Source organism: Lichenostomus cassidix, chromosome 13 (genome assembly GCF_008360975.1).
Source record: "Lichenostomus cassidix isolate B80296 chromosome 13, HeHo_3.0, whole genome shotgun sequence".
NCBI lineage: Eukaryota > Metazoa > Chordata > Aves > Passeriformes > Meliphagidae > Lichenostomus > Lichenostomus cassidix.
Genome location: NC_139494.1, coordinates 4,429,485 through 4,447,507, shown reverse-complemented (window position 1 = coordinate 4,447,507; position 18,023 = coordinate 4,429,485). Strand labels below are relative to the sequence as shown.

The 18,023-nt window shown below is 41.3% G+C and overlaps 1 protein-coding gene across 2 annotated transcripts in view; it reads right to left on the bottom strand.

Annotated features, from left to right (window-relative positions):
* Positions 1-18,023, bottom strand: part of SLIT3 (slit guidance ligand 3) — a 457,068-nt gene that overhangs the window by 115,842 nt on the left and 323,203 nt on the right. For both annotated transcript variants that reach the window (XM_085073420.1, XM_085073421.1), the window contains 2 exons: positions 8,247-8,390; positions 5,672-5,835 (listed from right to left, as the gene is read on the bottom strand). In XM_085073420.1, the coding sequence (XP_084929546.1) occupies positions 5,672-5,835; positions 8,247-8,390 (308 nt within the window). The remainder of the gene's footprint in view (positions 1-5,671; positions 5,836-8,246; positions 8,391-18,023) is intronic.

The following is an 18,023-nucleotide window of genomic DNA, read 5'->3' as shown; positions in this document are numbered from 1 at the left end:
AATTTAACTGAGTAAAACAAAAACACACAAAATACCCCCAAAACAAAAATAAACCAAAATGCAGACAGAAATCTGAATGCAGTTTATCAAATCCTACCAATCAATGCAGTGTTTCCTGTCCCTTTCCCTCATGCCAGGGCAAAAGCTGTGGTGAGGAAAGTGCTGGAGTTTGGCCTCAGATGAGATTGCCCACTGCCAGGGGCAGGTGTGGAGCACCTGGGCAGGACAAACCCACAGGGCTCAGGGCTTGGTGCCTGCTCAGGAGAGCCACACACCAAGGACAGCAGCATCACATCCCCAGATGTGTCCCTGCAGCTCAGCTACCAGGAGACCAGCAGGTGGATGCCTGTGCTCTCCATCAAACTGAAAATGCTAAGGGCAGGAGAATGAATGCATGGGCTGTAAATTACTATTTGCTTATTAAAAATGAAAGGATTACGCAAAGCTGTCATCAGAGTGATCGGCAAATTACAGGAACAACTGGAGAGTGTTTCAGTCTGATAAATTATGTAAGATCTGGGTTAAATTCACCTACCTTTCATGATTTTAAACACTGGCTGAGGTATAGCAACACATTGCAGCTTTCTATTTGAGAGCTCAAAAACCTTAAATAGTGTTTACCCATCCCTAGGAGAGGAGAAGGAGATAACCCAGGGAGTCCAAGGGACATGAAATGTGTGAACTGCCACAGGGAAGGGACAAAAATCCTGTGCTCCCCTGACTCCATCCATGGCAGTTCTGTGCTTCTAAGGGTGCAGCAATGCAGAGAAGAGAGAAGGAAATTTCAGGTGATTACAAGAAACAGCAACTCTGTTCCAAAGCAGACAGGTTACCCAGGGAAGGAGAGTGTGCATGAAGACAGAGACTGGAAAAGACACATAAAGAATTAGGAGAAAAGCTGCAATTAGTAAGAAGAGGTTTTATCAAATGCCTTAAAAATTATGAATGAACAAAAAGCAGCTACATTACCATCTAATAATTGGGATAAAATGAGAGAAATTAAACTAAACCTAAATATGCCCGTTTTGAACCCAAACGTACCACAAAGGCTGACTTTGTTTTGGGTTGGGTTAACAAGTATTAGTGTCCAAAAAGGAGAGAATAATGCTGGCAGATGGTTCATTTTCCTCCTCCTGTTCTCCCTTGTCCTCTTGATTGTACAGCACTGTCTGGAACTGCAGTAACTAATTAAAGGCAGTTAGACACAAAGTATGCAGGAGCAAGCAAGAAGGCAGGTTCACTTCATAGTATTTCAAACAGCAATCTTCTTTATAAAAGCCTTATTTCTAAGAATTAGAAGATAAAAAGCTTTTGTGATGTGATGTTTGTAGAAACACATTGCTTTGATCATTATCAGAGATAGTTTGTGTCAGTACAGCAGGTGGAACTTTCATCGCTTTTGAAATGCACAATATACTGAAAAATGCAAACATATCACAGGGAGAAATAGATATACAGCTGAATGCAAGGGCAATTCTTTCCAAAAGCTATTTCATACATAGTGTCACACAGCAATCAAGGAACCTGCCAAGTCTTGAAGTGACAATAAGCTACCACAGAGACAACACAATCTGCTCACAGATTCATTTCCCTTACTCCTAAAGCCCAGTGCTGCCTTAGAAAACAAAACTGCTGTGTAGTGAAGTTAATCAAATGCTTCTGGGCAGGGTATTTGTGTTGATCTTTTTTCCCCTTACTCGTACTAAGAACGGGAGTCTCCAGTGACCTAAGGCTGCCAAGCACCATTGGATCCTTGGGTGGTCAGAGTGGGCAGATGTAGCCAAAAAGAAAATTATCATCAGAATTTCACTGCTGCCACTGAAAATGACAGTATTTCCCTTTTCTAAACAGAGAGAATTAGTCACAACCTATTCTTCTGATTTGTCTTTCAAGAGAAAGTCTCTCTCAGATTTGATAGCTGTGGGGAGACAGTTGAGCAAGGGGGAGATTTGTTGTTATTGTGGTGCATTGCATTAAGTGGAAAGCAGAAAATCACGGGAAATAGTATCTGTTGCAATCTGATGTTTAAACATATTTGATGGTATATTCAAAAGCATTGCCTGTCTCACAGCCCTGGGCAAAAACATGTCCTGTTCCCTGCTGTTCCTTCATTTCATGCTATAATGCTTCCAATTCTCCTTTTAAAAAGAATTATGTACATTATCTACCTGTTGCACAGAAGCTCCTTCCTATGGCCACTCATAACCTTTGCAGATGTTGCTCCATTGTTATCAGTAAAAGCTTGAGTCATTAGGCTCTGGGAGGAAATAGCATCTGGGGAAAGTGCTTCAATTGAAAAAACTGATCAATTGAAAAAAAGAAAGCAAGTACTTCTGGCTAGATGCTATCTGACAGGATGGTGGGGACCTGGAAGGAAAACTGAAGGAAACAGTGTGCAGAATGAAGTTTTGTAGATCTGTCTTCACAGTTTCATTTAATTACCAAATACAGTTCTATTTAGCCCATCTGCTTTTGTGTCCTCTTGACATCACCTTCTTGATGCTCCTCTGCCACTTCAGACTGATGAAACTTCAAATATCTCAGCTTCTCTCCCCTGTTTCTGCTAACCACTCCTCTCTCCTATCCTTATAGAAAAAACACTTCCCTTTCTTCCCTTAATTTACTGAACAGTCACATTTTTTTTTCTCACAACAGTTCCTTTCTGACAGTCCCCTTTATGATCACAGAATCACAGAATGGTTTGGGCTGGAAGGGACCTTAAAGCTCATCCCATTCCACTCCCTGCCATGGCAGGGACACCTTCCACTATCCCAGCTTGCTCCAAGCCCTGTCCAACCTGGCCTTGGACATTGCCAGGGATCCAGGGGCAGCCACAGCTTCTCTGGGCAATCTGTGCCAGGGACTCAGCACCCTCACAGGGAAGAATTCTCCCCAATAGCTAATCTAAACCAACCACCTTGCAGTTGAAAGCCATTCCTCCTTGTCCTATCACTACATGCCCTTGTCAAAAGGAATGTGGGAAACACACAGATCAATTCAGGACAACCTCAGAATTTTATGACTTTAAAACTCTCCCTGATGTCAAAGTATTAAGCTCACCTAGGCTTAACTGCTGCTGGGTGTAATCCTGACACTGCCTGAGTACCTCTGCTCCCACAGAGCTCACATCTCCTGTGCATCCTCCTCTCTTCCCAAAGGGCAAAGACTGCAAGGATAAAATCCCTCACATTTCTTCCTCAACCAATCCCTCGTATTCTTTGTTTTCCCCTTAAAAAGAACTTTCTGACCATTGAAATGGACCAAATGTATTACACAACCTACACAAAAATACCAGGATCCTGAAAAAAGAACCCTTTGAGAAAGAAATACACATTTATAAAATAATTTAAAACGAATTTTTTTTTCTCACACATTGAGCAGAAGATGTAAAAACTAGAGAGAGAGAATCCCAAAGACAGCAAGGACACTGGCAAGTTACTAAGCCTTGCCTTCCCAGTGGGATTGTGTCATCCCTGGATGACACAAAGCACTGTCCAATATCCTAAATGAAGATTCGTATCTCATGGATATCTCTGCACAGAGACATGCTGTGTTAGATCCTGGCATGAAACATATTCCTCAGAATGAAAACATGAAAAATTCCTGCTAAATGCCAAGCCTGAAGCAGCCATGATTCAAAGGGACAAGTTGAGCAGAACAGGTGCCAAGGACGTCTGTTCCCTGGATTGATTTACAAACTAAGATTTTCTAAACCATTAGATGTTCCCTGTCTCATGTGAGCAGACAGGGAGTCGAGTTCAATGTATTTCATCACCATCTGGAAACTCTACAGGCAAGGATCTCTTCTCTATTGAGCTTTTGAACAGCATTAGTTTTCATCCAGCTGAAATCTTTGTTCTGAAGCTGTACAATCCCTGCTCTCCTCCTTCATAAGTCAGGTTTATGCCTTCTCCATGTGGTTTTGATAAAGATGCAGAGCAGGAGACCCAGGGAAAAACAGCCCAATGCCTCAAGGAAAGGACCCCCAAGATAAGAGCTCACACAAGATATTATTCTCAGCATCACCAGGTACTGTGCTCTGCACTGTAGCTCTTCTCAGCTATGACCTCTCCTAAATGGTATCAGATGGTGTTTGCCTCCTCCAGTCGCCTGTGCCATTGTTCAAAGCATGCATGCACACACATAACATTAATTCCTCTGGCCTATTAATAAAAGCAGGAGAAAATAACAATGGCAAATTGGGTACAGGTTTATACTGATCTGTTTCTGCAGTCTCCTTTCTAAACTTTATTTATGCATTTTCATTTCCAGTTTCTTTAAATATGAATATTGCTGGCTAATTATCTCGTTATTATGACGGACACAATCCAGAAACCAACATAAAACATGTCATCATTTCAGGTCTGATTATAAATTTTGTGGCTTGAGTCACAAGGGATTGAAGACCTTAACAAGCCTGCCCAAGAGAAGCTGACTGCAATTGAAGTTATCTTTATTTTCTTTTCCCCACAAAGGGAAGGTTTAGCTCGGCATGTTGCTCGCAGAGATGCACAAAGCACAATGGCTTGTTTTGGGCTGCTGCCACTCAGCTTCATGCTGCCTCCCCATCTAGAGCCATTAATCTTTTACCACCAGGAACACAATTAATCATGTTTCTTTTCAGAGGAAAAAGAGAAAAATCATAGTAATTTTCATAGAAAACACTGCAAGGTACTCCATCAATAACAGTCATTTTTCCCCTCAGTACACACTAATAGATCTGCTTACTGAAACCTGCCTGTCTTTACAGTACACAAAGATGCAGCAATCCCAAATAGATATAACCAGTATAACCAATAGGAAAAAAAAAACATATAAAGAAGCAGTCATTTGCTTAGTTGTGCTGTGTAAGGCAAGAAATGTCGTTTTACTATAGCTGAACCATAAATAAAGAGCAGATAGGGTTGAGAAAAAGCTGTTTATGTTACTTTGGAGGTTATTTTCCGGTGGAAATATTTTTCCATCTCGTTCACGACACAAAACATTTGCCTAAATTATTATGCACATTTTAAGTCAAAGCTTGCTGGAACCAAAAATCTTACCAACTTTGATGGCAGTTTTACTTGAGTTAGTGTGTGTTACTTGTGGATATAAAGAAAATCAGTGTATGACAGCATGTGAATTGATGGCATTCCCTCACCCCAGCTTCACTCCCATCCCAGGTCAGAAATGCCCATTGCCAGTTTTATAAAAATGTCTCATTCTCAGCCTTTTAGGTCTGGGAACTAAACTCGAGCTCAGCTCTCATCAGGTCAGTAAGAGCTCTGCCTGAATACAAATGACAACCCAGCCACATTCCACACTGTAAAAATATAACATTTCCCACATGGACTCACATATATTGTCATTGTTTTTCTTAAATATTTCACAATTTAGTAATTCTTTACAATTAAATGACAGAGCTTTTCTTTTTTTCCTTTTCTTTGTTTTTAAGACAAGACAGCTACAGACTGCCTTGTTTTTTCCTTATCTCTTTTTTTTTTTCCTCTTTTTTTAATCCATAAGGTAATTGGCTTTCTGTCGAACTAACCGAATTTCCCCAATTTAATTACCCAGGCTGCTCCCTCCCATCCATTACGGCAAACCCTGTCCCGCAGATTGGATTAGCAGGCTCTCTGGAGCTGCTCATCGCCGAGCCGAGCGCGCAGAGCAGGCTGGCTAACCGAATTACCTGAGCAGCGGAACTTCTTGCTCTTGATCTGGCTGATGCGCTTGTTGGCAAGGCGACGGGGATTGCTGCAGCGCGCGCCGCTCGTCTCGATGGGGTTATCCTGCAGGTAATCAGCCAGCCACTTCAGATGGCAGTCGCACACAAATGGGTTCTGAGCTAGATGGCTGCGGGAAGGACGGGGTGGTTAATCGCGGCTGACCTGTGGCACGGTGCTCCGGAGGGGTTTTGCACCGAGGCTGAGCCTGGGGAGTGCAGGGATTGAATTGGCTCCCAAAAAATGCCACCCCGGGCCTGGGGGAGCCACACAGAGCTGCATGAGAAGGGAGAAGTCTGCGAGCTCTCGCATTTTGCAGCTTGTTGAGTCTGGTCCTCGCACAGGGGAAACAAAAATTAAGACAGCAAAGTGCCCTTTAAAGCACACAGAAGTCCCATATTTTCTCCTGAGAGCTTGACATGCTGCCTTTTGAGAGAAATGCACCTTACCTGGAGATCATTTGGTATCCTGGTTTAAAAGAAATGTTATCAGCAAGCTCAATATCCTAGGGATCAAAATGTAAATTAGTAAAGCACCTCGCATCTTTGGGCAAAGGCAGAAGTGATCCAGAAGTCTTTTCACAAGAGTGAAATTAATATTTGCATATACTCATCGTGTAGTACTACTTCTTTTATAAGTATTTTCTCCTGAATTAAAAAGTTTTACTTTCAAGACTGAAATGCTTATGCAAGGCACAACTTCACTCCATCCTTCACCAAAATTTGCACACCTTGTTTCCTGTGGAATTGGAAATAGGTATTATAGCATTGATTTTAACTGGGTATTCAGACTTTGGTAACAGAAATCTGCTGGTGCATCTTAGAGAGAAACAGCATTTCTCTGCTGCTGTTCTGATTCATTGTGTTTGACAAAGCTGAGCACTGTATCAGGAGAGTTTGCCAGGTCTTTCCCAGAGCCAGGGTCTAATCTCAGCTCAGCTAACTTGCATCAGTCCCTCTGACCTCCAAGGGAGCAGGACAGAGCTCTGCAATAACTGCAAAGACAGGTCAGGAAAAGACAGATGTTTCAATTTGGTTTGGACAGAGATATAAAATTATAGCCTCACAAGAACTCCATTCTGTTACTGTTTTCCACTTGTAGAAACTTTTGTTTGCAGTTATATTTATGAACTGTCACTTTACAAAATAAGTGTAAAATACAACAGGGCAATGGCTGTCCAGGACTGGGAAAGGAAAGCACACAGAGCAAAAAGGGCCTGAAGAAGCTCAAGATTCCTGCTGCAGTAGAGCCATTCCTGCTATAAAAGGCTCAAAGAACCACATAGAGACAGGATTTGGGACTGGTTTTGCAGCTCTAGAAAAAACACAGAAGATGGCAATCACTTGGAGTATTAAAAATGGGAGAATGAATCAAAACTTTTTATGACAAAGTGTCATGGTGTGAAGTAACAAGTAAGGGGCAGCTGGAACACCAGCAAAACCCTATGGAAACCAAGGGGTTTATCCCTTAGGGCTATAAACACCAAAAAAGCCTGTTGTTTTACCTGACAAATGTTATATACCTCTGTAAATGAACCCTCTCTGTGCCCCCTGTTTATGTGTTTACACACACAGCAAGCTGCAGCAGCAGAAAGTATGGCAGAGCTGGGGGGCAGGACTGGGGGGTGTTGTACATCATTATTCCAATGCCTTAATGCTTTACAGCAATGCATCCTGTTGGAAATTCAGGTTGTGTTTGTGGCTGCCTGAGGAGGTGGCAGAAACTCTGCTGCAAGAAGTCGCTCCTATCAGTTCATTTGTATGTGATTTAAAACATTTATACAACTAATTCAGTCAATGAATTTCCAGCATGAAAATATATGTGTGCATTTGCACACAAAAATTGCAGTACTACAGTGTGTGTGTATAGACTGCAGTATGTATATACATACACACCCAGACATATTTCAATAGTGGAATATCAGGCTGCCAACTCTAGCTCTGAAGGAGTACTATTTACCTTATTATCTTATTACTCACAGCTTTAGGATGAGACCTTCTTCTACAAAATATTGAATCATTTCCGTATTTTTGCTTCTGATGCCTATTCTAATGACTCCAAATTCAAAGACTCTCAGAAGATGTTTAGTGGATTTTCTTAATGGATTAAATAATACAACATATCATTCCCCTTAAGTGGAATGTCAGCTGAAATGTGGTTACAGAAGTCACGAACTGCACAGCAGGACTCAGACCCAGACAGGAGAGATGCCGACTCAGTGGCTCATTAAAAACAATGATTCTAATAGAATCTGCTGTTCATATCTTACACAGAGTCAACTGCACACATTATCTCCCCAACAAACAGCCTGAGCTTCACACAATTCTGACATTTCTGTCACTAAGGGCAGGCTGTGTCGATAGCTGCCCTTGCTGAACTGATGCAACACTTCTTTTCCTTGCTCCTTTTCCTTCAGCAAGGAAAGGAGGAGCTGCTACACTGATGTCTCTTCCAAATTGTCTTAATGTCAGATGCAAAGCCAGGCAACATCTTTGGAGGAGCACGAGAGAGCTGTCAGTTATGATCTGCCTGCATACTCACAGAGTCTGGATCGATCGCAGAGGTGCAAAGAGCCCCTTGCTGATGGTCTGCAGCTTGTTGTCATAAAGAGATAACAGTTTGAGATTATGCAGACCTTGGAACGTGTTTACCCTCAGGCAGTTGATCTTGTTGGCATTGAGAAGCCTGAAAACAGACAAAAGGGTTAGAATTCATTAATCTTGTAGTAATCAAATAAAGATAGACTGGACTTTGGGGTTAAATCTGAAAAAAAAATATTAACCTAGCCATCAAAGGCAAACCACACGTAGAAGTCTTCATTTGTCTCTTATATTTAAAAGGTAAAAAACCCACGGACAATATGAATACTCTCGTAGCTGGGGAATATACAGACATATAACAGTGCTAGCCACCCTAAAATACTTACAAGCTGGGGGGGTTTGTATGCCTAGCCCTCTCCCAGTTTGCTCAAAATTCTATGCAAATATTAAAGGAAGCTTCAGCTTAATACACACAGGAATAAAACTTACTCCCCACCTTGCTACTCCATGCATACACTCACACACACAGCCCACAGTGAGAAAAACCCTTATTTTTCAATTTTCTCTACCAGCATCTGTCTTAAGTCTAACTGAAATCCTGGGAGTTTGAAATCTTTTGATAAGCAGTGCAGAGTTAATTTGATCACGGAAGATTAAAAAGACGTGTTTCTCCTGGGAGACAAAAATGGAGAAATGTAAGGTCTAAAACTTACTGAAAGGCAAACTCAGTTCACACCCAGGGACAGCCAGGCAGGGGTCCAGACTGCCAGAGGAGCTGTCCTTTAAAACCTCCCTGTCCTTGGAGGTTTTAAAGATGACACCAAGTAAAGCCACGAACAGCCTGCTCTGACCTGATAAGGTGGCTCTGCTTGAAGCAAGGGTTCTCCAGTCTATTCTCAAGTGATCACTCAGGGTCCCTCCCAGCCTCTACTGTCCTACAATTCCGTGAATTCCAGTCACACCAGAGTCCTGTGCAGTTGTGAAGAAGCAGCACAAAGGCAATTTAAATACTATTTTTAAAAAAAATATATATTTTACAACTACACAGCAAGCAGCTGGTGGAACTAATCAGTTCAGCTAGAAAATCTTGGACAGTACATGTGGAAGTTTTCTTAGATCATCCAGCCTGAGTTCTGCCCCACATCACAAGTGTACACAAACTCAACAACAAGCTGGATCTCCTGCTGAGACAATCAAACATGAGAACACTTAATTTGTTGCTGGCATCTGCATAGGTGGTGTCCTGCACTTAGAAGGGAAGTAGGCAGGAAATTACCTATTCTTCTTAACAAAGCCAAAATCCACATCTTTTGAGTACTGCCAGTGTGAAAAGAATTGGTAAATTGCAAACAATATATGTTGTTAACTCAGTTGTCTCGAGCACAAAATTCTTCCCTTGTCAATGAATTTAAAGGACTAAATATTGCATCACTGTAGCTCTCTCTGAGGCAGCACACCAATATGAAATCAGAAAACAAATATATTTATAGGCAAAAAGGAAAATATATCCTCTATTCTTCAGCAAGCAAATGCATCATCTTAAAGACACCTCCAAGAGCACAACAAACTGCACATAAACCACCAGAGACGAGAAGTCAGCCCAGCAGGAAGAAACAGAAGCTTGCTAGCTGCACATGATGCTTTTCTTTTCTTTTCTACAAAAAGTGATTCAGAAGATACTTCCTCTGCCTTAACATTCCTAAAACCTTTGGAACATCACACACTCACTACAGTTCTCTGCTCCTACTGCTGTTTTGGCAGAGGAGATGGAGGCATCCTTGGGCAGCACAGAGACCCTCAGGAGAACAGGAATGCTTTGGAATGAGAGCGCTCCAAAGGAGAACTCGCCTTTCCAGCTGACAGAAAAGTCAGTATTGATTTACCCAAATTTCCTCTTTCCCATATTGTGGAAAATGAAGTTTGACATTAGTTAAGACAAAATCCCATAGAAGGCAGTGATGGATAAATGAGGTTACATTTCTGCATGAACTAATAGCTAAAACAATTTTATGAAGTCATAAGCAGCACTAGTATGACCCCTCTGGAATCTGTATTTCTCTGACACCTAATCCACACTCCTGCTGGCTCACCCGAAAGTAAAAGGGTAATTTTCCCATTAGGCTACAGAAACAGCTCCTCCTCCTTTGCTCCAACAGCAAATGTCATCTCTTCCTGCTCTCTCCTTGCAGCCATTTGTATGGCCAAACCAAAGCAGTCTCCATCCTCTCTCGGATCTCACACATCATGCATTTCTCTTTCCAGCTTGTTGAGTATCTTATCCATAAAGAACAGGTTAACAAGGTGTTGGAAGGCAGAACCAGGTACTGAATTTTGACCAATATCCCTAGATATAGCTCTTAGCCATTACAAATCCTTTGGTTTCTACCTGCCCTGTCCTTTAGCACTGATCCCTCCCTGATTTCAGGGAATGCACATCAGCTGGGGTTGGCTGCTCCTGTCCCATGACAGAGGCTTGGTAGCTGAGCTGCAGAGGAAGAAAACTCAAAACAAGCATGGACTTCAATTTATTTTGTTAGATGCAGATTTTTTTCCAGTATTATAGTAATGGTTTATGTTGCAAGCAGTACTTGTAACAAAGCATAAAGCAAAAATGAAAACAATCTCAGCAATAAGAGAATTTACAACTGAACTACATTTGTATTTCTACATGTGGGTAGAAAAGATTGTGCTGCTTCAGAAGCACACAAAGCAGAGCTGCTTTGGGGAGATGCTGTTCTCTCCTCTGCAAACACTGGGCATGGAGTCTAACCATCACTGATCCTCCCACTGAATAAACCCTCTGAACAAAACTGACCTGCAACTGCAGTGAGTACACTGCATTCAGATCCATTCTCCCATTAGTTTCAACAAAACATGACTAAGCCCAACGCTGGAAAATAGAATTTACAATGTGACGAGGTTTCCTGGCATGGATTGTCAATGACTCTGTTCATGGTGATCATGTTCATGATATAATCTGTGGCATTTATTTAGAGCCAAACACCAAAAATGAGAGCAACTGATCCTCTCTACAGACACAAATACAGAGGCACAAGCTCTCCTTTAAGCATCAGAGTACTTTGAAACAGGAAAGTGCTTGTGCAGACTGTTTAGAAGTGGAAATTCATGTCCTACACAGCTTTTCTGAGGTGACAACTCCTATTCTGCATACCACAGATAGTCTGCTAACAGTAATACAGGAGTGCCCATATGGGTGGATGCTGAGATACATTAATGACTTATTTCTGATCAGAATCACTGAGAAACGGGGAAGAAGTGAAAAACTGAGGAAGCAGAGCACATCATCCCTAAAAATTTTTTCCACCTGCTTACTGTGAGTTAGAGGATGACTTTTGGCCAGAAACATTAAGGCTCATATTCCTTTCAAAACTCTCAGTTATTTTAAAATATCTGCTATGAATATTCCCCTCTATAAATTCCAGTTCTTTACTTAATTTTTTTTCACTATCCCAGCTCCCCTAATGGCATCTAATAATTAATTAGATATACAAGGCTGGCCTCACATGGAGTTGCAAGTGGTTACAAGAGGTTTTTTTTAAACACAAAGGAAGATGAGAAAAGCCTATTCCAGGAAGCAGAAACACTGATCTTTCTTAAACACTGAACCAGGCCATAAAACACACTAAGGGTTCCTTTTATTGGACTTAAACCAAAGGCAGGAACAACATTAAAAACGAGTCTTATTTTAGCAGGAGTTACATGGTATTCATTTTTGCACCAATTCATGGTGAAAGTAAATTCCACTAATTCTCCTGTTTTGTTATCAGCTTGATTGGATGAGATTTACACACAGCCTCCAGATGTGGGGCACCACTCAAAAGGAGGTTAAATATTCAAGAAGAAAGAAAACCACCTGCTACCCAGAGGGATGACGGATTATTAACTCAAGTCTCTATTTTCATCCCTCTGGATATGTAAAAAACATGAAGAAACCTCTCACAAGCCTTGGACCACCACAGAATCCAGAATGGCTAAAAACCTTGTGGTCTGCACACCACTGCAAGCAATGAGCTGAGCAGAGCACTGTTAGAATTCCATGAACCCATTTCCTGAGAAAGTGGATTTGTCCACACACATTGAAATAATAACTTGTTTCAGCTAAGCCCTTGAAATGAATGTGCACTGAATTGGCTCTGTAATTGTATCAGCTGCTCATAAGCACCATCTGCATAATTAAGATGGTCCCATAATTGAATTATATGCCCAAGCACAGCTTCAAGTGATTAACATTTAAATAACATTCTGAACTCCAAACCCAAAATGATTGAAAAAATTGTTTTTTGAGAGCAAATGGGAATGTTTATATGGCTTTTACCCTTAGCCATGTTTGCATTTTTATCTCAGCCAAGTCAAGTCATCAAACTATCAGGAAATAACCACAGAACCTGGAGAATCAACAGCAGCCTGGCAACCTTACATGTGCTGGGGCTGAAGGCTGGTCTCTGGTGCTCCAGGATAGAGCAGGAATCATCCTAAATACATCAGTGAGCCTACAGGAAAGCGTAAGTGAGAAAAGCTGCACTGAGGCACCGAAAAGCTTCTCTTCCTTTTTCACCAGCTTTGTGTTTTGACAGCAACGACAAGGCGATGAGAATGAAAATGTTTGGCATCCCATGAACTGGCTGGCACATCCCACATGCCAGACTCCACTGGGGAAAATGAGAACTCACCAGAAAAAAGAGATGTAAGAGGCATAGGAGATTGTAGGAAAGAGGAGAACTGGGTAACAGTTTTGCCCTGGGAACAGCAGAACACAAATCGAACAGACATGACCTTTATAGAATATCAATCGTTGAAGGCTTCACCTACATTCAGAGGCACTAGAAGGCAGCAAGGAAAGAATTCTCAGCAGAAAGCTTTCCTTAGGATATACAATACCTGTTACATGAAGGAAAAAAAAAAAATCTAGCATGTATTTTTCAGAATTTCTCTTGAAATTTATAGGGAATCAAATGTCATCTTTGATTTAACGCAATTTATCATGGGAGAACAGCTGAAGTGTCAATACTGCAATATCTAGTCAAGCACTTGGTCATCCCAGCAGTCAGTGACAAGCAACACCTAATGACAGAATTGTGTGTGCCCCTGCTCAGTTATTGGCAAAATAATTATATTAGGTTTCAGGAACGTTTTAAGATGGCCTGGACTGCCAGGGAGCATTTTGATTGTCTCTCACTGTGTCGAGATATTTAAACATCTACTAAAATTTACATTTTCTAATGTGATGACTGACCACTGAAGAGTCTGTCAGTGCTTCAGTTGATAATAACCAGCATGAAATCATCATCGTGATTGCTTAACCAACTTCAAGTGTTTCTCCATGTTCAGGAAACTGGATGATGGTGATGACAAATTTATTCACAGTAAATTAAAATGGAAAAGTCGAAAGCTGATAATGAGTCAAGAAGGAAGTACAGAGCACAGTCTGACAGCCCTGTTTTGGTGGGATTTTATGAAGAGATTTCAGAAATTCCTTTTTCTGATCCAAAAGTCTGCAACTCCAGTTGAACACCACCCACAAAACAATCCTATGGCACTTCTGTTATTACCTGGAGAATTATAAACATGTGTTGTCACAGCACCCAGACTTCTGCTATTTAAAATTCAACACTAACTCGTGCCTGCAGATAAGATCACAGCTGATTCTAGATAACCACATGATAATTCAGATGCACAATGGAATAAACACATTTCCACAACTTTGAGGGCTATGAGAGTCAGATTTGTGTGTTGTAACAAGGAGGTTTCTGCCAGGAGAGCCCAGCTTGGAGCAGTGGCGTCAGAGGGGCTGCTGGATGACACACTGACGCAGGAATGAGCAGTTGTTTTGGGAAGCTGCATGCAGCCAGGCTGCATGAGCAACACGGCAAAGGCAGATGCTGCTGCAGCCTTTCATTAGTGCTCAACTGTAATTGTGTTTCTGAGTCTGGCAGATGCTGCTCCCTCACTTTAACAGTGGCTATTGAGTTAGTAACATTACCACAATAGCAACCTAAATGCAGAAATCTGAAGGAAAAAAGCTTGAGGCAAATGGCTGGAAAGCAATTCTAAAGCAATTAAACAGGTCTGTGCAGAGAGCATTCTGCCCTGGACTAGGAGGACGAGGGTTGCATAGTCTCTATGCTGTAGCCAGAAATATCTTGAGTAATCAGGAGAAAAGCTTGTATGTAATTTTGCTAAGAAGTTAGGTTCACAGAACCCAAAAATGACACAGGTTGCAAAGGATCTCCAGGTCATCTGCTCTGCACCTCACTCAAAGCATGACCCATTCATGCACACTTAATGCAGATCACCAGATCACAGGATAATTCAGAATTGCAGGAAGCTCCAGTGGTTTCTTGTCCTGTTTGGCTGCCAAAACAGGATGAGCTACAAGGTCAGACTGGGTTGCTTAGAGCTTTATTCAGAATGGTTCTTAAAAGCTTGAAGGATGCACAGCTTTCTGGGCAGCCTACTCCAACTACCTGACATCATTTTGAAAATGTTTTTGCCTTACATATAGTCAGAGGGTCTCCTTTTTTACTGCCTGTTGTCTATTTTCCATGAGAAAAATTAAGAAGTCCACAGAACAAGAAGATTTTATACATCACTTAGAGCCCAGATCACTGTGGGGAAGAGAAGAGACTACAGTGCTATTAATGACTTGTAAATGGAAAACAGTACTTTCTTTACTCTGACATTTATGCACTGTTTACATAGCTGGTTAATATATTTATGTATACAACAGTGCAATGTATACAATGCCAAATATTGGAGCTGATGTACATTCTGTTGTTTTCAAATACTCTGTACCAGTTTGTGCATCACAGCATGTTCTTTGAGATTCTATCAAGCCCTAAAAGTACACAATAAATAATTGCTAGATCCTGTTTTAAGCTCTTCAGTACTGGGATTCAATCTGGAGTTACAAACCAACACAAGAACTTTGTACTTGGAAAATTTGCCATGGAGATACTTTCCAAGCAACCTCACCAGAGAAGAGCTGGGGGTACCAAGTATCTCCTTATTCATTCCAGGAAAACCAGCATAAAGAGCAAGTCAAAAGAAGTAAGAATCACTCAACCCAAAACTTGACTGGTTGAATTTTGAGAAGACTGATGACAGCAGTTTCTGACAGTACACACATGACTTGTCACTTCATGTAAGCCTATTTTAAAGTCAGCTGAAGTTGTAAATATTATATCTAGTTCAAATTTTAACCCAGGTTAGATGAGTGATAATTTGTCACCACTTTTGACATCACTTTATCTGTCAATATGTCAAACTCTAGGCACCAATATGATTACTGGTCCTTTCCAACTACAGGGCTGAGTTTTCCCTGATGATCAGATATTAGGTGAAGGAGGAGAAGGCTGTAAGCTTTTGGCTTCATTTGTGAAAGAGGAACACAACAAGCCTCTGATTTAAATATATATGTACCCCAGGAGTAGATCTATGTTTAGCAACATCAAAACAGAGTCCACTTTGGGGATTTCTTCTTGCTCAGTAAAACATGGGGATCACAAGCAGAAGATTTAGGATCAACAGGCCTGAGCACTTGTATGATTAGTAACTATGCAAAGTAAATTTCCTCGAGGAAAAGTATTTATTGAAAACTGATACTTGCCAGACATTTGAAAAATGAGACTTCATCCCTCGTCTTACTCTGCTATACAGCCTCTTTAAACAGCAGAGATTTTATGATACCTCCTTGCTGCAGGAAGCAGAGCCCTGCGCAGTGCACAGCATACAGCTGTCATAAAAAGGCTCCCAGAATGTCTGTTTGAATAGGGCTGCAGAGAGGGAAGTGCATTACTTAGCTGTGACAAATGCTGGCTCACAAACTCAGTGCCCATGGCTGAGTGAGTGGAGCTGCTGTTGGGTCTCTCTTACCCAGGGCTGCCCAGAGGGACAGCTCTGCACGGTGTCACCCCTGCCCAGTGACTGGCAGAACCTTGGCAAGCCAAGGGCTCCTGAAAGAGCCTGTGCACATCCCAGGGAAACGGAGGGACAGGTCAGCAGGGCATTTAAATGTCTGCCAATTTCTACACAGCCCAAGGTCAGCTGAAGGCCTCTTGGACTGGAGTTCCAACTGTGCACAGCTAATGCTTGCTTGAAAACTTCCACCTTCAGCTGAAGCCTTTGCTATTCTTTCAGTATTCAAATGCAAGAAACACAAACAATGATAATTAATCAAACACTATTTCACAGCTTGGACGCATTGCTCCCCCAAGAAAATAAAAGTTTCTGCTCACTGTATAAAAAAACCCCAAACACCTGAAAATCAGGTTCCAGTTATCCCTTTCTGAAAAACAACATAGCTCTCTCAAACTCAAATTGACCTAAAGTTCTCAGAAGACACTTTTTCCAACCTGCTGAAAAGAGGAATGTACGAGGATGGGGAACAGTGGCAACAGAACTTTCTATCATCCTCTCCCCTGGCAACTTCCAACAGGATAAGAAAAACTATGGGGTCCAAGAAAAGCTTCTGGTCCACAGAACAGATATGAACTTGGACTTGAAGAATGATTTTTGCTGCTCTGTTGGTTACCACTGCATATTTAAGAAACACATAAGATTGTGAAATCAGCGATGTAACAGAAATCCAATTGCCATTATTATTGTGGGCAATGTTAACTACTTAAGATAGTTAATTATAATGAAAACTTCAGAAGCAACATTTTGAATTAAACCCATAGAGTTTAAAAAAAGCCCAACAAAACCCCACCCTAATCCCTCAACAAAAAAACCCCAAACCCTTTTTATCTAGCTATGCCTAGTTATTTTCTTGCCAAATTTAATATAATAGCAGCTTACCACCTCTGTCTTATAGGGCAGAAATACAGAATGCTGATGCCAGCCAGGTGGTCTAAAACTAGCTCTGAATTCATTTCCCCTACACCAAAGTCCAGCAGGGCAGTTGAAAATGTGGCCATGCCTGAGCTGAGAGCCCTTTACCCAGCCCTGGCCTCCTGACTCCAGGGGCACTGTCTGAAGGTGTTGTTAGGTCCTTACACAGAACAGTTCAGCCAGAATAAAAGTGCAGTAATTCTGGCTGTATTGTGACAGTATATTTACACAGAAGAATAATTACATGTCTGAGAAACTCTGATGAGTTCTATCCAAAACAATTAACAACAGTATTATCTGTTCTGCAATTTCACAGCAATTACTTTTTCCTTTTAAATAATATCTTTTTTTTCTAAATAATAGTTTTTTCTTCTAAATTGTACAGGACCCACCAGGACTCCCTTTTTCTCATTGTGTCCTGGTTTATCATAAAGCCAGTACATTTTCAGAACTGCTCCTGCTCCAGCTCAGGAAATCAGACAGGCTACCATGATACCTTAATCACAGTGTTCTTATCAGTGTGTCTCCAGACTAATAAGAAGAAATCCAATCTAGTGCCCACTGAACACTAAATTAGATCTAATCATAGGGCACTCTTCCAATTGTTCAACAGCAGGTCTAAGACCATTTATTTTTTTTTCAGTAGCCATTAAAACACTACAAGCAATCCCAGAACAGCTGCTTCAAAGCCACAACCCAAAAGAGTGCAGACATTTGTTTGCATTAAAAGCATGATCATTCAGTGCTCTCCTTGACAAAAAGATACTTTAGATACAAACATGGTCAAGAAGACCCTGGAAGGCTCCAGGGTCACAGCATTTTGGGAATCCCAAAATGGGTCAACCTACTTAGATCTTCTCAGCTTGAGAATGTTTAAATAGTTGAAGCTCAACACCTTTCAATGGTTCTCTGGCATGTAGATTTTGCC